The sequence below is a fragment of the Giraffa tippelskirchi genome, chromosome 9 (genome assembly GCF_054371585.1).
Source record: "Giraffa tippelskirchi isolate mGirTip1 chromosome 9, T2T-mGirTip1v1.2.pri, whole genome shotgun sequence".
NCBI classification, from domain to species: domain Eukaryota; kingdom Metazoa; phylum Chordata; class Mammalia; order Artiodactyla; family Giraffidae; genus Giraffa; species Giraffa tippelskirchi.
In genome coordinates this window covers 52,284,422-52,310,078 of record NC_137283.1, presented here as the reverse complement: position 1 = coordinate 52,310,078, position 25,657 = coordinate 52,284,422, and the positions used below count along the sequence as shown (strand labels likewise).

The following is a 25,657-nucleotide window of genomic DNA, read 5'->3' as shown; positions in this document are numbered from 1 at the left end:
TTAAGCAGTTAAAAAAATCACCGCACATAAAAAGACCCAAGTGGACCAAAACCACCCATGTCCTAGCCAGAAAGTTAAAAATGGATTTCTGCAAGGTTGGGATACAATAACCTTCAATTAAAGCTCCTCACTTAAAGGCATGGCTCTGCTCCTGGGATGCGCTTCCCCACTGGGGCCTGAATTTTTCCTGGGCCCGCTCAGGCTGGAGGGTCTGTCCAACTCACTACTTTACCTGTGGAACTGACTTTAAGGGGCTGCTTTATTTCATGAAGAGATATTCGGGCCTCTGCTGTTTCTTCCCTGGTCAGTCCATAGGCTTGCAGGAGATCTAATAAAATGAGGTTGGCCCCTGGCACCAGGACGGAGACAAAGAGCCCACCCCCGCTCTGGTCACGCGCCCCTCCTGGAGCAGGGAGGGAAGCCCTGGCACATACTCACTTGTCCAGTCTTCTTCAAAGCAGTGCAGGAAGTGGAATCCCACCATGATGAGGGCGTGCAAGGAAATGAGAGCTATGTACATCTGCAACAGGAAAGCAGGGCAGATGCCATTGTTGTGAGAACCGTCTGGCTGTGCAGGTGCCCAGGATGGGGTGCTTGCAACCTCCCACTCAGGAACACTCAGGCTGAGGGCTGGGCAGGAAGGGGCCAGAGAGCCACCTGGTGATTTCCCCCCACAACCATCCCCCGCCCCTAAGTCTGAGGTGTGCGGCCATTCCCTGGGGGCAGGTGGGACCTGAAGAGAAACCAGCACATGTCACCAGGCACGACCCACGCTGTCCTGGCGGCTCCGGGCCCGCTGCCCCTTCTTGCTTGAAGGGGCAGGGTACTGACTGCCTGTGGTCCCTCCAGCCCTTGACGCTAAATGCCCTCCACCTACCTGCAGCTGAGGGAGGGCAGCCGCCTTCTTGGCTACTGAGCTCGGACACCAGGCCTGGGAGCCCAGAACACGGCCCTTTGCTTAGAGCTAATCGCCTGGAGGCAGTTTTCTAGATGCTTGAGGGAAGGGCATGGGAGTGGGCCCATGTGGAACCAAGGAGGGCTCTGGCAGAAAGGCAGAGGTCTACGTGGCCAGGCACCATCCTGCCAGCAGCAAAGCAAACGGTGAGTGCTTCCCACAGGGTGGGGTCGGCATTCGGAAGCTGACTTACTGTAAACAGGACGAAGTACTTCTGGTTGTTCTCACCGACACAGTTATTGACCCAGGGACAGTGGTGGTCCATTTTCCGAATGCACCGCTTGCAGACGCTGAAAGAGCCACAAGGCAGACCTTGAGGGGGGTCCCCAGAGGTGGGAGGGTCAAGGAGACTCAGAACCCACGCTCCAGCACCACTCTTCCCAAGCGGCCTCTAGGGCACCACCCAGTGTTTCGCTGCGTGTGTGCTGGAAGGGCCTGGAAGGCAGGGACAGGACCCCTGAGGTCACAATCATTCCAGACAGGGGGACAGGCGGAGACCACTGAGGCCTCTTATCTTGTTTCACAGAGAAAAAGGCTGGAACTGACTTGACTGAGACAGACACTGCTCTCCTGAGGGAGGAGTGGGCTGAGACTCTGGTTTACTGAGAGGACAGCAAAAAGAAGCAGTTTCAAAAACCTGACAGGATGAGATAGGATAGAGCTACTCTTAATTTTCCTCAAAGGCCAAAAAACCTAAGGGCACGCCTAATGGAACTTGCCGGAGTGTGGCTGACGAAATAGAGACACAGAGAGAGAGAGAGAGAGACAAAGTGAGCACTTGAAGAGTTCAGAGTGGGGTCAAGAACTGCGTGTCACAGGGCTGCAGGAAGTCCCCCTCTAAGGACCTTTCAGCTCTAAGATAATATCCACTTAGCTGAAAATAGCAGAAGGGTCATCTGAGCTTAAGGGTTGACCAGAAATCCCACTAATTTGCAAACAGTTCTTAACTTGTTGCTGGGATAGTTTTTGGCCTGGGACTGTTTGAAGCTACGATATTTGATTTTAAAAAAAATGCCCTCCCCATTCCCTTTTGGATGACACAAGTAAGAATCTGAAACAGGAGCACAAAGCTTAAATAGGGGCTCAAAAGCAGCTATTCCCAAACCTCAAGTTCAGGAAGAGCCATCTGCCAACAGATGGACTCATCGAGAACCGTTTCTTTTTCAATTCATTAAAATAGGCTCCATAACAATTTATCTTGGGGGCATTACGTGTTCAAAACAGTTTGAAATACTGTAAATAGAAGCTTGTTATATATGTATATTTTTGAAAGGTCCTTAGTTCACACCAGCTTTTATTTCAACTAGTTTCCATAACCAACTTTATCTCAGGTTCTTACTGAACTGGGTGGGGGGCTGTGGTGGGTGGGGGGCAGGGGGCAGAGGGGCTGGAGGAGAGCTGTTCCCAGACTACAGCTCAAGAAGCACAGACCACTCTGAACAGGGGAGGCATGGCCTTTCCTAAGCCTGGCCTGAGCTCTGCTGGCAAGGCAGACCTCCCCCCGCCAGCCCCCCGCCCCACAGGACACGTATAAGGGAAAGTGAGAAGAGATACTGGCTCAGACCAGCAGAGGCGTCATGTTGGTCTCCACCCTCATTCTTCCAACAGCTTCAGAGGTTCGTGATAACACAGGCCTATGGGAAATGAGCACATTTCAGAGATGCTGGCCCAGCGCCAGAGTCTCCTTGGGAGCCAGAAAGGCAGGGTAAGAAAAGAATGCATGAAAGGGACATGGAGGGCAATAAACAGAAAGCCAGGTGCCAGCAGCACCACCACCTGGTCAATCTCTCTCTCTCTCTCTCTCTGTTACCAATTTGGATGAATGAACGAATGAGTAGGTTTTCCTTGTTCCCAGTGTACAATCCTGCAAGTCCCGATGAGCAGGCAGCAAAGCTCCCTGCGTCCTGGGCCTCATCCAACACATTCCCACCATGGAACCAGCCCTGTAGGCCATCTCTTCCGCGTCCTTCCTCAGCTCTGGGGTTTCTTAACCCCCTCCCCATCAAGGGAACTCCTGAGGGTGACCACCTCCCTGCTCTAAGCTCTTGAGCAGCTTCTCTTCCACTCACACTATTTTGTAAAAGGGATTTAAGGTGGGTGCTCCAAGACACTATTTGCTCAGCAGCAGAGAGGTGCCAAAGCGCCTGACATCCTCTGAGAGCTGTCAGAGGTTAAGCAAATCTGTCCTTTGTTCTCCCCTCCCAGCCTCCGTGAAGAGGCCAAGTGTGAATCTGGAAAGATGGTGTTCACAATGGGCTAGTCTCTCTGGGCAGTCAAATTAGAACACGGCTCGTCCTTCCGGGAGCAGGCAGGAGTACAGCCAACCGAGAGCTGCAAACGCTGTCCAGAGGGCCAGTCTCTGAGCTTCTTTCCTATTTGCAGACAGGACAGGGCAAGACGCTGCCTCCCACTCTAGCTTACAGACTTGTTCAGAAGTGGGGCTCCCTGGTCAAGTGGTGGCGCACTTGGGTGGAGGAGGTCCATCCATGCAGGAGGCTTAGAGGCTCTCTTCGGAGGCCGACAGACCCACAGCTCATGAATGTCCGGCCTGAGCGGGTCTGGGACTGGGGCTGGGAGAGCCCCAGGGGCAAGGCCTGGGGTAAGTCTGCAGGGGGCCAGGTGAAGGATGCTCCAGGCCCCAGGGGAGACCGCCCTCACCTGCCTGGCTACTCATCTCGGGCACCAGCCATCATGGGGAGGAGGAAAAAATGTGGGCCTTCTACAGCCCCTGACACCCCACTGGGGACTTAGTCACCCCAGAGCCAGCCTTCTGCCCAGTCCCCAGCAGGCAGGAGGCTCACTGGCATCCCTTCCCCCCGACAGAGTGGCCACACGGGCTCTCAAGAGTGTCCTCTCTCCATGCTCACCTCCTGGTGAAACCCACCTCCCCGTCTTCTCTCCTGTGCCAGCTTTAGTGCCACCAGTGTAAGATGCTGCGGCCACAGGCACATCCAAAGCATGCTATGGCAGTTGCAGAAGAGACCAAGGGTCCTCCCTGGAGGTTATTTTGGGTGCTCCTGACTTCAGGGTCCCCCAGGTCCCTCCTGGTTTCAGATGAGGGAGGGGGCTTCTCCCCTCCTCCTCCGGGTTCCCTACCAGTGTCCATCTCCAAAGCACTTCCCTGGAAAGCCTGGAAGAGCCCGACAAGCTCTCCGGATCCCATGCATTCAGGTTTCCGGGGTTCGTGCCTCCTTCTCCAGAGAGACACAAGGGCCCTTCCTTGGCCCTCAGGCTCCAAGAAGCAGGCTGAGGGCTTCTACCCACCCTCCCTACAGGGGCACCCATCAAGCTGTATCTGTCATGCCTGGGCAGTAAGCTCCTGGGTCAGGGCCGTCTCCCCTCCACCACTACAGCCCAGAGCCAAGCCTGGGGTTAGCTTAGCAAGGGTCAGCGGAGTGAAGGCTCTGACACTACACATGAGGAAACAGGTTTCACCCCCTCAGGTGGGGACACCATAGCAGAGAAAGAGAAAAGAACACAGCTAGTAGGTACCAAGGGGGCCATGCTCTGCATACAGGCTTTCATCTCACACCTCATTCACTGTAATTAAAATTATAAGCAGAAAAGCATCCAGCATCCTGGTCCCAGCTCAGAAACAATTTGGGATAAGGCTGTGCCCAAATGGGCTTCCCTGGTGGCTCAGATGTAAACAATCTGCCTGCCGAGCAGGAGACCCGGGTTCAATCCCTGGGTTGGGAAGATCCCCTGGAGAAGGGCATGGCTACCCACTCCCGTCTTCTTGCATAGAGAATTCCCTGGATAGAGGAGCCTGGTGGGCTACGGTCCGCAGGGTAGGAAAAAGTCAGACATGACCTGAGTGACTAAACAACAACAAGTGCTCAAACAGGTCACGAGAAAGACAAAACAAGCTGGCAGGGGCCTAAGCAGCCCACGGTAGTCTCAGCCTGTGTGCGTGTATGTGTTGGGAGGTGGGGAGGAATATGAGGTTTCATCAAGGTCAGACATCTCCACCTCCTTGTGCAAGAAGAACCTAACACATAAGCCTAACGCCCTGACCATCCACGTCAGCATGACCTGCCCACCCTGAGGACTTCCACATGCTTCTGTGGTCCTCGATGTCAGGAAGAAAGCAGCCTGGTTGGAAGGAAGACCCACTCACAGACCACAAGGCTGGAAGGAACACCTATAAGTGAATGTGAGGGAATATCCGTGGTACCTATCAGAGCTGAGGGCAAAGAGACAGTTTTAAATTCCACGAACTCTTCTGGGAGGAGAGGAAGCAGACAGCTGGGCACAAACAGTGGTCCCTTCACCTGAGCAGGAGAACCGACGCCCACTCTCTCCAGCAGGGCAACAGGCTCCTCGGCTCCACCAGCCACAAACCCAGCTCTGTCTGGTGTGCTGGGAACTCTGCTCATCCGAAACCATGGGTCCTTGGATGGCCTGGGCCACCGCACGGCATCACCAAGGAGTGGCTGTCAGCACACGTTTCCTAAGACAGGAACAGGCCACGCCCAGGCACCGTCACTCGAGTTTCTCTGAGTTTGAGTTTATCTGAGTCAGCGGCTCTTGTCTGGCTCAGGCCGATTTGTTTACTAGCACTCAAGAATACCTCCCTCGGATGATCCTGGGCAGGGAGGGAGTGAGGAGGAGGCGGTGGGGAGGGAAGAGAAGGGGACCACTGTGGTCGCCCGAGCGCTTTCTACAAAGCTCACCCTTCCCTATTTCTGGTCCAGCCTGTGTAAAACCAGCACATCCCCAACGCTCACACATTCCTCTACTAACAGACAGATATTCATATTGAATCCTCATGAGCTAGGAGGAGCAACCCTTTTTATAAGGGAGAGAGCTGATGCTCTGAGAGTTGGTCCCCAGTGTGACCGGGATAGCGCGGCCCTTCCAATGCTGACTAGAGGATCGCTCCACCACACCGGGATGCCCTGAGGAATCATGGCACCCGGGAGATGAAGGCAGCTGGCTTCCCAAGCCTCAGGGGGTCAGGAGAAGGCTAGATGGATGCCTCCATCTTTGAATTAGTTTCAAAGATCTCAGAAACAGATCTCAGATCTCAGAAACAGACCTCAGAAACAAGCTGACCCAGTGACAGAAGACCCCACAGGAGACAGCAATTCCCATGGCCTCTGCCCACGCTCCTTGGCCCTTACCCTTGAGAAATGGCAAGTAGCTGGAGAGGGCTCCAGCTCGCTTTCTCAGACAAACGGAAAGACAGACAGCCTTAATTCCTCATCCAGGGAGAGTCAGTGCTATGGCAAAGCTGTCTCTGGGGATGACCACGGGAATGACAATGAAGAGATGAGGTGGGCTGAGGCGCCTGGGACATAGCAGGTGTCGGGAGCTGACCATGGCACTCGGATGTGGAGACTGACTGCCTTCCTCCGAGAGGTGGGCAGTGCGGCCCACACAGAAAAGCCACCTTTCAGCCACTCGATCTCTCACAAAGCCCAGATGCTTCCACAGCGTCACGCTGACGATACCTCCTGACACTGGGAGGCGGTTCATTCCTCCGCAGCACCTCCCCACCCCCGACACACACTCATGTGAAAAAGAGACAAGTGACATGCTTGTATTTCTGTAATTTTGCACTAAAGTTCTCTTGTCATGATGAAGCACAATATCTAGCAACAAGTTTTTGGTTGTTTTTTGGGCAAAGAAGACTCAAAAGAACAAAGAAATCTGAAAATCAAAAGGGAAAAATCACTGCACATAAAATGGGGAAATGGCTTTTTTGGCTGAATTCTACAATGATCAGACCTCTAGAAGTTTTGTTTTTAAGAAAAGTCATTCTTTTCTTTCAAGGATAACCCCTTCATTTCCCTGTGGCCATCCACATTAGCGTGACCCGCCCACCCTGAGGACTCCCAAGTGCTTCCACGGTCCTCAATGCCAGGAAGAAAGCAGGTGAAATCTCCAATTTCTGTGAAACTGGACCTGCCCCTCAAAGATGTCAGGTGCTAGATATGCCCAGAATGACTTTCTAAAGCTTTACCTCAAGCGCCCTTCAGACAGCAATAAAGCTGTGAGGAAGGGCAGAAATCCGCTCAGTTTCAGATGTGGACACAGAGCGGAGACGGGCAAGGGCCTGGGTGGGGCCCTCCAGCCAGTGTGGCAAAGCCGACTTGTGTGATAGGTGTCCTGGGCCCAAACCCAACACCCTTTCCCATCCCTGCCCACCTGTGGAGGCGGGAGGGAGAGTTGCAGCGGTCACTCTGTGCCCAGAGCAGGGCACGTTCAGAAGTCCTGTGGTTGATGGCACCTGTGGGGGGGGAGTGTGGAGGGCTATGGTAGGGGGGCAGGGATGAGTAGGGGGTCTGGGCGGGCACGGCATACCTGCAGTGGTGGGCTCGGTCAGGCTTGATGCTGCAGCACTTGGGACATTTGTACACCACCTGCCCGGGCTTCAGCTGTAAACTCTCGATGAATTCTTTAGTGGCATTTCCTTTGGGGACTGCCCCCTGTAAGGAAGAGAGAAATCAGGGTCAGGCTAGTTCCCTCGGTTGTGACATACCACGGAGGCGGCCGTCATTCAAAAGTAGCAGTTTCACGCATGGGGACAGGATATTTTCATGCCAACAACATGTGGATTCCGTTCAGAGTTATGCCAACACCAACGATAAGAATTTACCTCGGGAAAATTACCCTAGGAAAAGTGAATAACTGTCCACACTGGACAGTTACATCGTTTCTGATGACCTTCTATTTCCATTTTACCAAAACTGTTTTCACTGAATGCATCCTCTCCTATGTATCAGTAAATATTACACTGAGGATCTGACTCATCAACTACTATTTTGGTCTACATTAGATTTCCCAGGGACTGCTTCAGTTCTTGCGAATGTTCACAGGGGATTATCACATCAAACAGTCCAGTTGACCCAGGTCAAAATTCACAGCTCTGAATGTTACTGGGTTCTGCTTACAATGGAATCAAGTGTTATTTTCTTTTTTACCAGGACTGTTGTCATGGATTGGTAATCTGTGTTTAGTTCTTATGAATCCACAAGCAACTGTAAGCCACTGCCCTCAAATATTCAACGTGCTCTTCACACCAAGATGCTGAAAACCAGACGTGACCCAGGAAAATGATCAGCTCTGTGCTGGTGGGGAGGCTGGGAGTGGAATGAAGTGGGGGTGAGGGTGGGGCATATAAAGAGGCTAAACTTTGTAATGTTTTTTTTTAATTTACAAAGCTGGGAGGTAAACACACGGGTGGTCGTCATATTATCCTTGATACCCTTTTGACTGTCTCAAATATTTCATTATAATTTTTTCTAAAAGTTCAAAAGAGAAGCAAAAAAAAATCTGGTCTGCAAACTACAGACAGATACCAGAAGAACCCATCACAGCATCACAGAAATTTTAAAAGCAAACAAACTTTGGTAGGCAAGGACTACCTGGTACATACAATGTCATTTAGGACATAGTTGGGTGGACTTCCCTGGTGGCTCAGACAGTAAAAGAATCCACCTGCAATTCAGGAGACCCAGGTTCGATCCCTGGGTCGGGAATAGCCCCTGGAGAAAGGAATGGCAACCCACTCCAGTATTCTTGCCTGGAGAATTCCATGGACAGAGAAGCCTGGCGGGCTACGGTCCATGGGGTCGCAAAGAGTTGGACATGAATGAGCGACCAAGAGTTGACATCAAATATGCCATAAAAGTACACAGTTATTGACACAGGAAACATCTATGATAGACTGTTAAAGGGAAAAGTAGATTCTCAAACAGCATGCAGACTACAAGCCCATTTTGGTAAAGAGCACACATACACAAATACAGACACACATGTGTGCCAAGTATTAACGGTTATCTCACATAGTAAAATCAGAGTAATTTTTAATTAACTTATAACTACACTTCTTAAATATTCTAGTACAAACATGTGGTTTCTACAATAAGGAAAAAAACTCATCTGAAAAACCAGCAAAAATAGATACTCAGGAACGAGCTATCCAAAGCAGGAGTATGAGCAACTTTCCTGAGTTGTGTAACCGAAGTGCTATGATGTGTCTCATCCTGAGACAGCTGAGGGTCCCCCTTAAGGCACCAGTGGAGCGTCAGGGTCTGGAAGTCTTCAGAGGCAAACCAGGGCCCAGACCACCCTGATGGACTTTGAAAGGGGCCTGGGAAGGGCGCTGTCCCAGGAAGAAGGGTTGCAGGAAAGTCCAGAGGACTGTATTTTAAATTCTCTTTAATGTAAAAAAGCAACTGAGTTTGGGCAACCACGTGACCTTTCATGGATCCTGAAGCCAAAGAACCACATCTGGAAGGCACTGTTGTCACGCGTACGAGGGAAAAGCACTAAGGAACACTGTCTCCCCAAGGAGATGAGGCAATGGGGCTGTTTTCCTAAATGCAAGTTGCTTTTGGTTTTCTCCCTAGGTCCAGTGTTCAAGGTCCCTGCCACCAGAATTTGCTGTAAACCTCAGGAGACCCCTCTCTCCCCCCATAAAGGCTAAAAGAGCTTTACAACACTGAGGGCAACTGGAGCTGATTTTGATCTTCTCATTACCGCCTGCTACTCCAGACCCCAGCCAGAGAAACATCGATTCAAGAGCATAGCCTTTTTTCCAAAAGTTTCCCCTCCGTGGAACTCCCTCTGCACACATCTCCTTGAAGGCACACTCCCATCCAGGTGAGACCCCACCCACCCGGGAAGCACCCCTCGCAGAGCCAGTCCCTGAGACTGAAGGATCTTTTCTCCTTCCCTTTCTCTGTCCTTTTTTTTTTTTAAAAAAAGGCTCTTCTGGGGTCATCTCCGCAGATTTCAGAACTTACTAGTTCATGGTAAGGAATTTTGTTCCATTTGATTTTTGATAAGACGACACGGAGTTGGAAGGCCCACTGAGACATTTCTGCCACAGCTGTCACACGTGCACTAAAAGAAACACCCTCTATGTCCACCCGCCGCTTTTATCTCACAGGGATGGCTCAAAGCTTCCACGTTACCGCACCCCGGCAGAGCAAAACTTACTCATCTCTTCCTCATTTCCAAAGTAATACTTGTTCATGACTTAAAAATGCAGAAAGAAGAGAAAATTAAAACAAGGAAAACCCATCCCTCTGATTCTATCATCCAAAGATTAGTACTATTAACATTTTGGAGTACAGTCTTCCAGTCTTTTCTCCTTGTACATAGCAAGCTGTGCAAGCTAAGTTGCTTCAGTCGTGTCCGACTCTTTGCTACCCCATGGATGGTAGACCACCAGGCTCCTCTGTTTCATGGGATTTCATAGGCAAGAATACTGGAGTGGGTTGCTCTGGCCTCTTCCAGGGGATCTTCCCGACCCAGGGATTGAACCCGTGTCTCTTATGTCCCCTGCATTGGCAGGCGGCTTCTTTACCACTAGCGCACCTGGGAAGCCCATGTAGTAAGCTACAGACACTTTTTTAAAAATCTATACACCCATAAGAAATGCTCATAAGCTTCTAAAACAGATTCCATCCTGCAGTGGAATCCATCTGAATCTGGGGGCAGGAGGCATGATATGCCCCCATCCACCATTCCCTTCAGTGGCTAACCCAAACTTTCAGTACCTTCGTCAGCCCCTATTCACTTCCCTTTCCATGTCAGAGGAAACTGAAGCTGCTGAAGTAACCCCCTCCAGACTCTTCCTCTCCCCACCCCCATCCCTGGACCCACAGGAGCTTGTCTGTCTACCTCGGAGCTTTCCCTTCTTTGAGCCCTTAGAGCAGACTCCACGCTCTCCCCCTCACAGCTAAGCTTCTCCTGGGTTGCGTGCGCTCTGCTCACCCCTGACTGTTTCATGCTCTCTGGCCCCTACTGCCTCTGTAACAGGGAACAGCTCTCATCAGATCAACGTGCAACTCCTTGCGGCCAAGTCCAAACGTCAGTCCTCAGCGTTCGTCTTACCGGACCCTCCCCTGTCCCTCTCCTGTGGCTGCTCCATGCCCTTGGGGTCTCCGCCCATCCTGGACCTGGGTGTTCCTCGGGGCTCCACCAGCTGCCCTCATCCCTGTTTCACCCTGCACTCCCCAGACCACTTTCCCCCGCCACCAGCTCCAACTCGGATCTCTTTTGCAACTGAATGTGTTTCTACCTGGTTATTCAAAAGCATTCAGACAAAATAATCCAACCCCTTCCCCTCCTCCCAATTCAGCCTGCTAGAACTGACCCCACCACTTCCTCCCCAAACTCTCCTTCCTGTTCTCCCCACCTGGCCCATGGGACACCCATCTGCACGGTCACTGGGGGTAGAAGCCCACTAGTCATCCTCAACTCTCCTAACCCTCCGCCCCACACTCCCACCTACTCCACCGAGTTAACGTGGCCCCGTATTATGCCCTGACTCCAATATCCTCCCCCCACACCATGCTCACGGCCTTAGTGGAGCCCCATCACTGTGCGCCCCACATACTAGAGTCCCCAGGTCTGCCTAACTCCAGGCTCTCCCTTGCATCCAGCAGCCTCACCTCTATGCCTCCCCCTAACTGTTTTCCAGAGTCAACTTTCTAAAATGTGAATCTAGTCATGCTCTTCCCTTTGCCTGAAAAAAGCCTTCCCTGGCTCCCCAGAGCCCTCACGTGGTACAGAGTCCAAGCTCCTGGGCAGCACCCAGGTAAGGTCACTGAGACCCAGCCCTGAACCACTCCTTCAATGTCATCTCCCTCCCCTGAGAGTCCCACCCGCTGGACGACCCCAAAGCTCTGTGCTCTCCAAGTCTTCCTCTTGTGCCCTCAGGGACCCTTACCAGCACCTCCCCTCCGGTCTCTCAGGCACGTCCCTGCCTCCTGTTTGTGTGTTAGTTGCTCAGTCGTGTCCGACTCTTTGTGACCCCATGGACTACATCCCACCAGGCTCCTCTGTCCATGGAATCCTCCAAGCAAGAACACTGGAGTGGGTTGCCATTTCCTTCTCTAGAGGATCTTCCAAATCCAGGGATTGAACCTGCGTCTCCAGATTCGGCAGACAGATTCCTTACCACCTGAGCCACAAGGGAAGCCCTGCACCTGCACCAAGCCTGGACCACAACCTCTGCCTTCTTTCTAACGGCCCCAGGCTACGCTCGAGACAGAGCGCATCACTCGGCCCTTGTGCTACCACAGCTTCTATTTGTCTCATAACACCTATCATTTAACTATGCACCGATCTCTCCTACATGACTGTAAATTCCTGGAGGACAGAGACAATGTCTTTAATCTGCAGCCCAATGAATTGCCCAGGGCCTGGCAGGCAGCAAGTCTTCAATAAATCCAAGCCGAGTTAATAGTGATGATATAACAGACATTTATTGATTGCTTCTAAGCCAGGCACACTTCCAAGGGCTTCACTGTACACTGTCAATTAATTCTGACAATAAACCTACGAGGGAGAGACTATGATATTCCTCATATTATAGATGAGGTAACTAAGGCAGAAAAGTTAAGCAAGTTTCTGAGATCGCGTGACTAAGTGGCAGAAGCAGGATTCAGACCCACATCCAGAATCTAATGGAAATCAGCCCTGAATATTCATTGGAAGGACTGATGCTGAAGCTGAAGCTCCAATATTTTGAGCACCTGATGCGAAGAGCTGACTCACTGAAAAAGACCCTGACGCTGGGAAAGACTGAGGGCAGGAAGAGAAGGGGGTGACAGAGGATGAGATGGCTGGATGCTATCATACTCAATGACATGAGTTTGAGTAAACTCTGGGAGATGGTGAAGGACAGGGCAGCCTAGTGGGCTGCAGTCCATGGAGTCGCAAAGAGTCAGACACGAATGGGCAACTGAACAATCAAAAGACAATTTATGCATTTATTAGATATTTCTATTAACTGATCGAAGAGACTTTTTAATTGCCTTGATGCCATAACACCATTCCCCTGCTAAGACCTGTATCACTACACAAACATTAAGACTGAAATAGACCCCAAATGATAAGGCCTACTTTAATCAGTATCCAGGATAATATGATGATATAAAAAGGATACACTTGGAAAGTGGAGGAGACAGGTTACCAAGAGGCACCAACGATTCCATTTATTTCAAGCAACAAGTACGAAGACTTGCTTACACGGTCTCAGGGGCCACGGGATCACAGCCCATGCATATCAGCTGGTCTGGGCAGGAACTCTGCCCCTACCAGGAACAGGTGACCAGTCCCAGCCTGCACCACAAGGCCACTTGTCTCCTCCACAGAAAGGCAGGGGGTGGGTAACCCCCAAATTCGTCACCCTCTTCTCTCTGGAGCTAGAAAGATTTTCCAGCCAGGGTTGATGGATTACTCAGTGGCAGGTATGAGAAGCTGCCAGGCACAAGGGAGAATGTAGCACCCTCCTCAAGTGAACCCTGAGGCAAGTCCCTGACCCGCCCCAGGGAAAGTGCCAGTGCCTGGGGGCCAAGTGCGCAAGGCCCTTCTCTGGCTGTGTCCCGCACTCAGCACCCACACACGCCACACCGCAGTCAGCGGGGCGGCCCCGTGCTGTTCATCCTGTGTTTCCACGGGCCCGACATCATTCTGCCGAGGTACTAGCCTGAGCAGACACTCACTAAGCTCACTGAGAGAGACTCCAGAAGGGACGAGCAACTGCACGCTGCAGTGAGGTCCGTCATTCCAGTTTCGGCAGCTGCAACTCCAGTCACAGGCCTGCGGTGGTCTCAGATAAGTCAGGTGCGGTCTGTTTATAGCCAGGTGTTCACAGGGCAGGATCCAAAGGCAGGGAGGGGCACTGGCAGGCAGACAGAGGACTTTTCTTTCCCTTCACGATGTGGTTAAACTCAATTGATTTCTAGTCCTTTTGTTCTCTAATCTCAGATTTGAGGTAATTTATGAGGAGGCTAATAAACAATTAGGTCCAAAGAATGGAGGGGAAAAAAAAAAAAAGGCAACCGATCCTAAGGTTGCCACAACTGCTGTGATCGTGTAGTATACCTGGCTTTGGGCTTCCAGAAGACAGGACAAAGAGAAACCAACTCTCAACTTTAAGCCTCTGTTGGGAGACAGACACCGCCCCAGACCTGAAGTTATACTTTTTTTGGCTGCACTGGGTCTTTGTTGCTATGTATGGGCTTTCTCTAGTTGCGGCAGGTAGGGGCTCCTCTTTTTTGTGGTGTGGGGGCTTCTCATTGCAGTGTGTGAGTGCCTGTGTGCTAAGTCACTTCAGTCACGTTTGACTCTGTCCGACCCCATGAACTGCAGCCCGCCAGGCTCCTCTGTCCAGGGGATTCTCCAGGCAAGAAAACTGGAGTGGGTTGCCATGCCCTTCTCTTGGGAACCTTCCCAACCCAGGGATCGAACCCGCGTCTCTTACATCTCCTGCACTGGCAGGCGGGTTCTTGACCACTAGGGCCCCCTGGCAGCCCTCTCCTTGCAGTGGCTTCTCTTACTGCGGGGCACAGGCTCTACGGCGTGCGGGCTCAGCAGATGTGGTACATGGGCTTAGTTGCCTCGAGGCATGTGGGAGTCTTCTCCAAGCAGGGATCGAACCCATGTCCCTGGCATTGGCAGGCAGATTCTTAACCACTGGACCCCCAGGGAAGCCACCCAGAACTAAATTTTAAATAGAATCCTACAGGATTCCTGAGGATTCCAGCATTCCCAGGATGAGTACTTATAACAGGAAAAGGACAGGTGGTGAAATCGGGATGGGGCGGGGAGAGAGAAGGAGCCGAGGTAAGAGCTGGAGTCCAGGCTGTCTTCAAAGGGCGGCCTCCTCTGGGCCAGTGGCACCACTCCAGACCTCTCTACGGCTGAAGTGTTTCAGGAACACAGAGGGCTCCTCTGAGGATATCGCTCAGCCTCAGGGCGGGCATGGTGTGGGCACCCTGAGATCAAACACCAGTCCGACGTGTGTGCCCACACCCCGCCCCCTCCAGCCAGCAGAGCGGCCAAGGGAGGCTCGGGCCCTCCGTCTACCCACCTCCCTCCTTCTCACAGGCCCAGCCCTCTCACCCCACTGCTCAAAGGGGAGCTCCGCCTGCAGGTCCTTTCTTTCTTCCCTTTTCTGTTCAAGCTCTCTGTGGACCCGTTTACAACTACGTTGGAATAAGTGACTGCTACATGGTCCAGAAAGCTGTAGTGGTTGCGACCCGTTCTGATGCTACATTTGGAATAAGAACTTCAGAGTTCAAAGTGGTATCAGTAACCGGGGGAGACTATAGGAGAGTTTCTTTTTTTGGTTTTCTTTTTATAGTAATACTAACAAACCAAAATGATACACAATGCATACATTGTTATACACTGTTTATGCCTTAGGATGCAAGTTTTTCTGACCAATATACAATGCATACATTGTTATACATTGTTTATAATCTCTGGGCATAAACTTTTCTGACAAATTATACACAGCATGAATTGACCTACAAAACATTACAGCCCTATAGGAAACTGCTTAGAATCCTGAAGTGATGTCTTTCTAAAACCAGACCCTGCCTGCAGTGTTAATAAGGAGCCCCTATTGCTTGCTTTCAGGGTGAGATCTGGGCTTCCAGCTCCGCCCCTTGGAACCTGGGGCGGGGGCGGGGGGGTGTTCCAGGGGTTCTGCAGCCCACCTGTCTCTGTTTTGCATGAGATGTCACCTGCTGGGAATGGGGACAGGCAGGTGGCAGCATGAGGAGCCTGAGATGGGGCAGGTCAGCAGGATATGCTTTGAGTTGCTCCCCTTACGGCTGTAGGTATTTGACAGATGCTTTATTACTTGTTTGCCCAGTTTTCTTTGGGGCCAATGGCAAGACACACCTCTGAGAAGCTGGGTGGTGTCTGGGATAGGAAACTCCCGCTCTCACGCATTTGGGGTTGGAAGCTGAGCAACATGCCAGTGAGGCTCATTCTCGCCTGTATCTGACTGCCAGGGGCCAGGCTGAGGAAGACCTTGGAGGGGGCACCATGCAGGCGTTAAAGAACACACCAGGGCCGAAGCCTCCTCTCCCTCCCGCCTGACATCCAACGCCTTCTATTCATAGAAACCAGTAACCTCCCTCCATACTCTAGGGTTTGACCCCCAATCCCCACCAGCCCCAGACCTGGCTACCTACTGCCCACCTCGCGCCTCTGCTTACACGTAATAGACCTGCAGTTTGGCCAGAACAGAAGCCTTGATTTCTCCTCCAAAATCTGATCTCCCCGGGCTCTCCCATCCAACAAGGGGCACCAGCAGATCTCCCAGCTGCTCCGGCCAAGACTCTGGAAAGCACCCTCCCTGATCCCTCATGCCTTCTGCCACTCTGGCGGTTCTCAGATCTGGCTGAATAGAAGAGACACCTGGGAGCTTTAAAGCACCCCAATCCCAGGGCCCCACCCCGGACCAATCACAATAGAATCTCTGGGGGTGGGTCCATGGCATCAGTACTTTTCAAAAGCTGCCCAAGGGGATTCTAATGTGCGGGCAAACCTGAGCATTAATGGCTTCAAATATATTCCGAGTCCAACAGCTTCTCTCCCCTCCGCCTCAGCGCTCCCACCTTGGTCTGAGCTGCCACCACGTCCTGCGTGGCCCACTGCCATAGCTCTCAGCTTCCTGCTTCTCCTGGCTCCACCTCAGACCGCCCCCCATCACAAGCCAGGCAGTATCTTTTTCAAAACCAGGTCACATCATACCTCTCGGATGGCTTCTCACTGAACTGACAACAGAGACCAAGGCTCTCACGAGGCCACCGGCCCTACCCGGCCTGGCTTCCGCAGCCCTCCCCGCCTCTTCCAGCCCCTCTCACTCCCACTCACCACGCTCTCGTCACCCTAGTGTGAGTCCTGTTCCTCAAACACGCTGACCACGCTCCTGTCTCTGGCCTCTATACCTGTCCTCTGTCTGCAAGGTGCTGCCTGAGCACTGCTTCATGTCACTCAGGCCTCGGGGTCCTTCTCAGTTCACCTTCCTCCAAACGGTCCTGCTTCCCTCCAGAAAAGTCACCCACCAGAGCCCCTGGATCTTTAAAAGCCCTTTTCGCTTCCTGGAATTGCCTTGTTCCTTCTCTTACTCTTCACCGTCTGACACCCTAGGCCGGGAGGTGGGCAGCAGGTGGGCGGGAGGGCAGGGACCACAGTCTGCCTTGCTCACAGCTAAGCTGGCTGCTCAGGATGCTGCATGTGGTAGGTACCCAACACACATCGGCATTCATTTGACCCCAGCCCGCAGCGCCCCCTCACTGCTTCCAGGGTGATCTTTGTACAGTGACAACCTGATCTCTTCACTCCTGTGTTTAAAATCCTCAGTGGCTCTTGACGGCCCCCATTATCCCACTCCTACCCCACTTCTTTGGCACTGTGGCCACATGACCAACCCAAATCCATTCTCCTGGGTTCTCTCCACTCCAGACCACCACACCCCAGCACTCGTGTGTCTCTGTGCACGCTGTTCCCTGTGCCTGGAATGCTCAGTGTCTTCCCACCCCCACCCTCCACCTTCGCTGCCCCTGTCCACTGTTCTGATCAGAGCTGGCCTGGGTGCCACCTCCTCCAGGCAGCCCACCTTCCTAGACTGGTGAATTTTCATTCCTCCACACCTACTCGTGCTTCCTTCTGCCGCAGCCTTCATCACGCAGGGTGGACCTCCCCTGTCAGGGCACTGTGAGGGAAGGAAGCGTGCCTGGGGCTCAGCAGACACTGGAATTATAAGCTGAGACAAATAATGTCTTTTAGTCTTGTGTCCTCAGTAGCAAGGGCATCAGAAAAATTTGTCAATGAGCCCGTAAGTTGTTTCCAGTATGGTCAAGTTGATGGTGCTGGGAAAACCGTTCATACCCTTGTGTTTGGGGCACTTACAACCTTGCACTTCCTTTCCTTCAGGTGACAGTTGTTGCAACAATTCCACGAGCAGCGCTAACACTGGGTCAATAGGCTCCTGCCTGCCAGTGTGTGCCATCTCCTCAAGCACATGTGCGAGCAGAGGTGCCATCTGGGCCGGGCACTGACTTGTGATTGAGCCGGGCAAGCAGCTTTCCCCAAGGACGGATTAATGATCCACCCCCCAACCCCGACCACCACCCCCCACCCCGAAGCAGCAGGAAGTGGAGCCCTTCGAGAAGTGAACTAGTTCAGGACCCAGTGTTTTGGCTGTGCCTTCCCCAGGACTCACAGAAACGAGAGCTGTGTGGGGGCCACTGCCATTCGGGGTGCTTTTCCTTTCCTAATTTAAACACACTCACTCCACATACTGAGACAATTAAGCCACAGGAGGTCTTTATCAAATAACGCACTCACTTGCTTTTCCCATACACAGTAATGAGCAGGAACAGAGGATTTAATACCAGGGTAGGCGACACTCCATAGCCACTTACACAACGTGGTATATTTAGCTAAGTCCTTGGGCAGAAAACCCTGGCTTTGCCCACAGATATGCACTGAGAGATGCCTGCCACTGTCTGAAACAGGTTTGTCCAGCTTTTCAGGAAAAGACGAGCCTCATTCAAGTAAGGTAAAGGCCATTGCTGGGCAGGTTTCTGGGACTGGATTGGGCTTTAACTTCATCTCCACCTAGCACCAATCCTGTCTTCACTAGGAGGCCCCAACTCCACCCAAGCGGCAGCATGCTTTCTGCTCGGATCATCCGGCCCCAGCCTCGTGGGGCCCTCACCGTGCCTTTCTAACCAGAGGCTTGGCTTGCCCTGGCCAGACCCCTCCCACAGCAGGCTCCATTCAGGCAGACACCCATGTACAGAAAGCATCATTCAACCCAGACAGGCCGTGGCACAGGCGGGGTCCCCTTCGCGGGACCCGAGTCCACTTTCCCACCCCCGTGGGAAAGGGAACAGGCCCTCCTATTCTCCGCGTTCCCAAGGTCAGGGGGCACATGCAGGCTGCGGCCAAGCCCGGGCCAGAGGAGCAGAGTGCGGGCTGGTGAAAACGAGCCCAGACATACTCACGGGGTCCGTCAGCATGGCCCGGCAGTGGGAAGCCAGGGCCAGGAAGGCCAGCAGGTTGAACACGAGTCCGTTGATGACGCTGTACACGTAGTCTCGGGACGGGATCAGCATGACGAAGAGGACCACGAACTCCGCGTAGAGGACGAGGAACCAGGTGACGATGGCACAGGCGATGCCACAGCCGTCGCGGATGAACCACATGGTTCCCGCGGGGCGGGGGCGGGGAGGCGGCGCGCACTGCTCCGGCTGGAGGTACTGCGGCTTCCGCTCAATGTCTCGGAAGTGGTGGGCGGGGATAAGCATCATAGGCTATTCTGTCCATACTGGCATCTGGAAGAGAGAGGGAAGGATCCGGAAATGGCGGCATGGTCTGGTCATCTGGGAGACTTGACGAAGCTACCTTTACTAAGGGAGCTGTGAAGATCCGCGTGTGAACTTCTTATAGGAAAGCTGCCTACACCTTCTGTTCATTTCCAACGTTGAGTTCTCGTCCCTACTCCTGAGAGCTAAGTTAGCCTCTGGGAGACAGGGCCACCTTGCCCAAAGCCTTCACATGACAGATAAAGAAAGGCGGGGGGAGGGGGAGAGGGGGGAGGGGGAGAGGGGGGAGGGGGAGAGGGGGCAGGCGGCTTCAAAAGGGCAAATGCCGAGCTTCCCTCCTGGTCCGGTGGTAAAGAATCCACCTGCCAGGGCAGGAGACATGGGTTTGATCCCTCGTCTGGGAAAATCCCACATGCTGCAGAGCAACTAAGCCTGTGTACCGCAGCTGCTGAGCCTACATTCCAGAGCACGGGAGCCGCAACTACAGAAACCCGTGTACCTTAGAGCCTGTGCTCTGCAACATGAGAGGCCACTGCAGTGAGACGCCCGGACACCGCAACTAGATAGTAGCCCCAGCTCGCCACAGCCAGAGAAAGCCCACGCAGCAACAGAGAACCAGCACAGCCAAAAATAAATTAAAAAAAAAAGGCAAAGACCTCACCCAAGGTCAGCCAGAGCAGCAGGAGCACACACAGTACACCAGATGGGAGTTAGGACTAATAGACATATTCAAATTTTGACCTACAAGACAAGGGGTGGGGGTGGGTGGTGGAGTACCAGGCCCTTGGGAAAAACTCTCTTCATCAGTAACACTGCGGCCTCTACAGTGCGGACCGACCCAACTCATGCTGAGGCTCTCTGGGTTTGAGTAGGAGGACAGTAGGCCTAGGGTTAAGCTGCTCTAACTTACTGCATTAGTCAATAATAAAGGCACGACACTCAGCAACATGGGGAATGTTCTAGAAACAAGCCAAGCTTTTTTTTAGCCCTCTGGCCAAAATGGTTAATTTTCCAGGGATGAGAGACTCTGTCTGAGTTAGGTTCTACCTGTGGTGACGAAGCAAAGTGTAGGAATGTTGGACAGCGAGCCCAGAGGTGTTTCCCCACCACCTGGCTGTGGGGCTGGGTGAGTTCTGGTCTCTTGACCTAGGACAAGACCCACACCCCAGCCCCAGGCCCCTCCTCAGGACAGGGTAGGTGTGAAGGTCGAGGGAGCTGGAGGTGCCTGTTACACACACTATGGACCATAAGACCCTGCACACATCACGGACGGTGTGCACAAACTTTCTCTAGGAGAGATGGCCATTCCTTCAGAAGCACGTGCTGAGCAAGGTGCCCGCTCTCTCAAGGCTCCAGCCGAGTCTCTGGAGACGGCCATGAAATCATTAAGACTCGATAACTGAAGTCTATCCACGGCGTGTGCTGCAAGACAGCAAGTCCAGACTCCCCTCCTCTGGTTCTTTATCTTATCCTGTGGCCTGTCGCTTCACCCACCAGGTTTCTCAGAAACCGTGGTGGCTTCCAGGTCTCTGCCAGATGTAGGAGCCGAGGGAAAACCACCCCGGAGGAAAGTCTACAAGGCAGGCAAGCGACACCTCGGTCTGTAGAGAACTCGAGTCTCTTCACAGCAGAGGAAATCCCTCATCAGCGGCGCTGGCTCTGTTTTCCTGAAGGACAAGGGTGAGCTCATAACATCTGTACTGGGTTCTCCTCACCTTTTGCCCAATTTTCCTCCTTCCTCGACTGCCCTCACCCTCAGCGAAGAAAGAGGATCTGAAGTGAGTACAGTACAGTCATGAAAAGTAAGGGAGTGTCCAGAAAGCTGAGAGGGTAGAACAGTAACTATGACTCAAGTAACAGACATTCCAGAGTCAAAAGTTGCACAGACTAATAGTGAAAGAATAAGGCCAGGGCCTCCCCTCCCAGGCTGGCAGAGAATTAATGGCTGAAAGGCAGTTAAATGTGGACTGTGTGCTTGTCCAAAGGAACACTGGAAAAAAAAAAAAAACAACAACAAAGGAACACTGACTCAACAAATATTCAGAGTAATTATCACATTCACCCAGAATTTTCCAATAAAGCAAACTTGTGCTCTTAGTACCGTCTGCAGCACCAAGGAGAAGGACAGCAGGAGACTGAGAGCCGGGGCTATCGGGGACCTGACCCATGGCAGGGAGATTCTAAAATTCTAAACTCTGCACAACCCAAACCCAACAAACGAAAAGCTGAAATTTCATTATGATTCAAGAGCTGATCAAGGCTCACCATTTTAACATCCAAATGCAAGCGTTCTCCCGGTTTTTCCTGTTGCCATACTGATTTGTATGCATATCACCCAGGCCCCCACAATTGCTGTCTAAGCTCTAAACCAGTAGGGTTTTATTGGACCACAGCCACACTATTTGATTACACATATTATAGGGTCTATGTCTGTTCTGCATTATAATGCAAGGCTGAGTAGCTGTGATTGAAAGACTCATTAGCTTGAAGTATTTACTCTGGCTTTTTACAGAAGTGTGCTGGTTCTGGGATAGTTGTTACTCACCGAAAAAAATACAGGTATGCCTTGTTTTATTTCACTTCACTTTACTACATTATAAGAAATGCAGATACTACATTTCTTTATAAACTGAACGTCTGTGGCAACCTTGCGTTGAGCAAGTCTATTGGTGTCATTTTTCCAACAGCATCCGTTCACTTTGTCTCTACACTTTCGTAATCCTCATGACATTCATTTCAAGCCTTTTCATTATTATTTTATTGTTATGGTGACCTGAGATCAGCAATCTTTGATATGACTATTTTATTGTTTCAGGGCAGTGTGAACACCCCCCCATATAAGACGGCAAACTTAAATGGTGAACGTTCTGGTGTTCTGACTGCTCCACGACGCCACTGTTTGCCCCTCTCTCTAACTCTCCCTGTGCCTCTCTATTCCCTGAGATACAATAATATTGAAATTAGGCCAATCAGTCAGCCTCCCATAGCCTCTAAGTGTTCAAATGAAAGGAAGAGTTGCATGTCTTCTCACTTTAAATCAAAAGCTAGAAATGATTAAGCTTAGTGAGGAAGGCATTTTGAAAGCTGAGAGAGACCGGAAAGCTAGGCTTCTTGCGTGAAATAGTCAAGTTGTGAATGCAAAGGATAAGTTCTCGAAAAAAATGAAAAGTGCTACTCCAGTGAACACACAAATGATAAAAAAGCAAAACTGCCTTACTGCCAAGGTGGAGAAAGTTTTAGTGCTCTGGATAGAAGATCAAACCAGCCATAACATTCCTGCAAGCAAAAGCCTAACTCAGAGCAAGGCCTCATCTCTCTTCATTTCTGTGACGACTTTGAGACGTGAGGCCACTGAGAAGAAAAGTGTGAGCTTGGCAGAGTTTGGTTCATGAAGTGTAAGTTAAGAAGCCATCTCCATAACATAGAAGTGCAAGGTGAAGCAGCAAGTGCTGACGTGGAAGCTACGTCACATTATCCGAAGATCCAGCTGAGGTAATTCATGAAGGTGGCTACACTAAAGAACAAATTTCCAGGGTAGACGAAACAGCCTCTATTGGGAGAAGATGCCATCTAGGACTTCCCATAGCTCGAGAGGAGAAGTCAATAACTCACTTCAAAGCTTCCAAGGACAGGCTGACTCTCTTGTCAGAGGCTAGGTAGCTGGTGAGTTGAAGTTGAAGCCAGTGCTCATTCACCATTCTGAAAATCCCAAGGTCCTTAAGGCTCATGCTGGATCTACTCTGCCTGTGCTCTATAAATGGAAACAAAGCCTGAACCACAGCACATCTGTTTACAACATGATTTACTAGTTTAAATTCTCTGTTGAGACCTACTGTTCAGAAAAAAAAGATTCCTTTCGAAACAGTACTTCTCACTGACAATGTGGCTACTCACCCATAAGCTCTGATGGAACCAGACAAATTTAGAGCAATGCTTCTACAATTTACATACTTCCAGTGAGTATATTTCGCTCATAGTATATTTTCAGAGTAGTTGACTGTATTCTATCTGTCTTCTAACAACTGCTCATTCTTATTGTGAAAAGTGAAAGTGTTAGCCACTCAGTCGTGTCTGCCTCTTTGCAACCCCATGGACCGTAGCCCGCCAGTCTCCTCTATCCATGGGATTTTCTAGACAAGAATACTGGAGTGGGTAACCATTCCCTTCTCCAGGTGATCTTCCTGACCCACGGACCGAACCTGGGTCTCCTGCATTATAAGAAGATTCTTTACTGTCTGAGCCACCAGTCATATGGCAATGACATGACTAAACCTGAGTTGTGTTCCATGTGTGTGGTTTTCCTGAGGAATAGGTCCTTCCACATAAGTAAATGTCCAAGGTAACTGTGGTTTGTTCCTAAGCAGAAACACATTTTAACCATTTGCATGGTTAAGTTGGAAATCTTAAAAATAAAGGTAAAATCAAAAACAACAAAAAATACATATTATACCTGTTTTTGTCTTAAGCACAATAACCATCCATGTCTTTGGAATGATTTAGAGTCGTTACTGGGAACATCAATTACTGCAGTGTGTTAGGTAATGATGTCCTCAGGGGGTACAGAGATTCACTGTGCTCTCGGTTTTACACCAGCTGCTGTGCAGACTATTCCAATTCTAATTCTGGGGTCTCCTTCCCGTGGCTCTTTGTCTTCCCCCTCCATTCCTGGCTGTCATTTCTGTGTCTACTACTGCTAATTGGCTGTGGGCTGGAAAAGCAAAGAAAACTAATTCTTGCTAGACTTGTTTAAGGTACTCATTTTAGGCAACAGGCCTTTAGAGAACACTTGCTATGTTGTCCTACCACAGAGACCTTGCAGGCAGGGAGCCCTGCCTTTCCATTAGCCCAGGGCCTGGCACATAGTAACCATCTACAACCTGTGTTCATCACACGAGTATGAGAGGAAAATGCATGAGATGGGTGGTCCTAGGCCCACCTCTTGGAGGCCTTGTGTGAGTACTCTCAGGGCTGTGGCCATGCTCCAGATGGTGGAGGGTGCCCCCAATAGGACCATGAAATAGAGGCTCTGTGACTCTTACTCGTGGTTCCAGATGTTTCACCTTCAGACAACGTGAGACCAAAGGCTGGACGGAGGTGCTGTGTTTGCTCCGCCCCTCACTGGTGAATGGGAGCCTGTGATCCGGGCAAGGACCCCACCAAGGGTGCACCTGGCAGAGCCAGACACTAAGGGCTGAACTGAAGAGCACGTTCCAACCCACACTTTAGAGCTTCAAGTAGTCCAATCAAAACCAAGGAAGACATGCTGCTCTAAAAAGTTTACTTCACTCCCAGCCCCTCCAAAAGCAGTGGAAGCAGCTTTCTGATACCAAGCAGGGCCCTGTGGAGCTCCTAGGCACAAGGCTTGTGTGCCCCCATTTCTCTGATTACAAGAAACAACCTTCATTCAGCCTCCAGGACCTTGCTTGAGTCCCAAGGGGTAGGTTCAAGCAGTTGTTAATCAGAGAAGGGAGAGGATGTGAGACCAGGGAGGAGCAAACAGCCAAGGGCAGCCTTGGAGCAGAGTCCTGCTTCCTCATGGCAGGATACACACAACAGTGTCTTTGAGCTATTCTGCAGATACTGAACCCCTCCAGGTGGGAGAAGGTAATGGTAGGCTGCCCACAAGCACGCAGACCCCAGACCAGTTGGACCTGAAAGGTGACGATGTTGACCCCTACTGGACCTCACCACCAACCCATCAGAAGAAATGTCCATGAGCTGACCAGGCCCTCTTTGAACAACTCCCATGAAACTTCTCACTATCTTCCCTAAGTTGGGACACACAGTTTTGAGGGTACGAGCCTGCTGGGTCCCCCTTTGCCTGGCGAAGCAATAAAGTTACTCATTTCACTTCACCCAAATCTCGGTCCCCGAGATTCAATTCAGCACAAGTGTACAGAGAAGCTGAGCTTTTGGTATCCTTTCCTTACGTTAGCCAACTGAAAATTTGAGAAATGTTGGGGGAAACCCACCTTGAAAAACAAACTGTACACATTCCCTTCACCCTGCCGCTAGTAACAACAATGGACAACAGGCAAACACAGTGCTCTTTTCCTTTTCCAATTAGGGAAATGCCAATCCTTGGGGCTGAGGCTCTTTGTCAAAGAACCACTCCCAATGTGAGTCCTCCTGTGAGCAGAGCTGGGCAGGAATGGCGGCTCAGCCTCGGGGACAGGCCCACAGGGAGGCTAGTGGGTCCTGGAAGCCTCCGCAGCACCCCAGCCAGCCTGCTCAGACTTCAGAAGGGGCCGCCTCCTCCCGTCTCCCTCCCCGCCCTCTGCACCCCATGTCCTGGCCCCTGTTTGCTTTCTCAAGCACCCTCTCTTCATTTCAACTCAAGAAGACATGCATGGCGCAACCACTAAGTGCTAGGAGCTGTGTGGGGCACGCACACCCAGCGGTGATGAGGACAATCTCTGCTCAGGCCCTGCCCTGCCCTCTCCCAGCCCCCAATCTGGTAAGACCCGTCCCATCTGCTTTTTTCTACGAAACTGCAAGCCCCATTTTGTTTAGCTTTGTATCTTGGTACATGGCGTAAGTAAGTGCTCCAATCAACGGCTCCTTCACAAACCAGACAGACACAATCCATGATAATCCTAACACA

At 51.4% G+C, this 25,657-nt stretch overlaps 1 protein-coding gene across 19 annotated transcripts in view; it reads right to left on the bottom strand.

The window, feature by feature from the left end:
* The window catches only part of ZDHHC3 (zDHHC palmitoyltransferase 3), a 62,485-nt gene that overhangs the window by 20,857 nt on the left and 15,971 nt on the right, over positions 1-25,657 (bottom strand). For 12 of the 19 annotated variants that reach the window (XR_014064298.1, XR_014064299.1, XR_014064296.1 and 9 more), the window contains exons 2-6: positions 18,733-19,062; positions 7,265-7,389; positions 1,149-1,245; positions 439-520; positions 233-328 (exon numbers count right to left, since the gene is read on the bottom strand). Coding sequence is in view for 13 of the 19 variants with exons in the window: in XM_081526056.1 (XP_081382182.1) it covers positions 233-328; positions 439-520; positions 1,149-1,245; positions 7,265-7,389; positions 18,733-19,038 (706 nt within the window). In the remaining 6 variants the exon portion in view is untranslated. The remainder of the gene's footprint in view (positions 1-232; positions 329-438; positions 521-1,148; positions 1,246-7,264; positions 7,390-18,732; positions 19,063-25,657) is intronic. The other 7 variants (XM_081526061.1, XM_081526059.1, XM_081526067.1 and 4 more) reach the window with 2 other exon arrangements.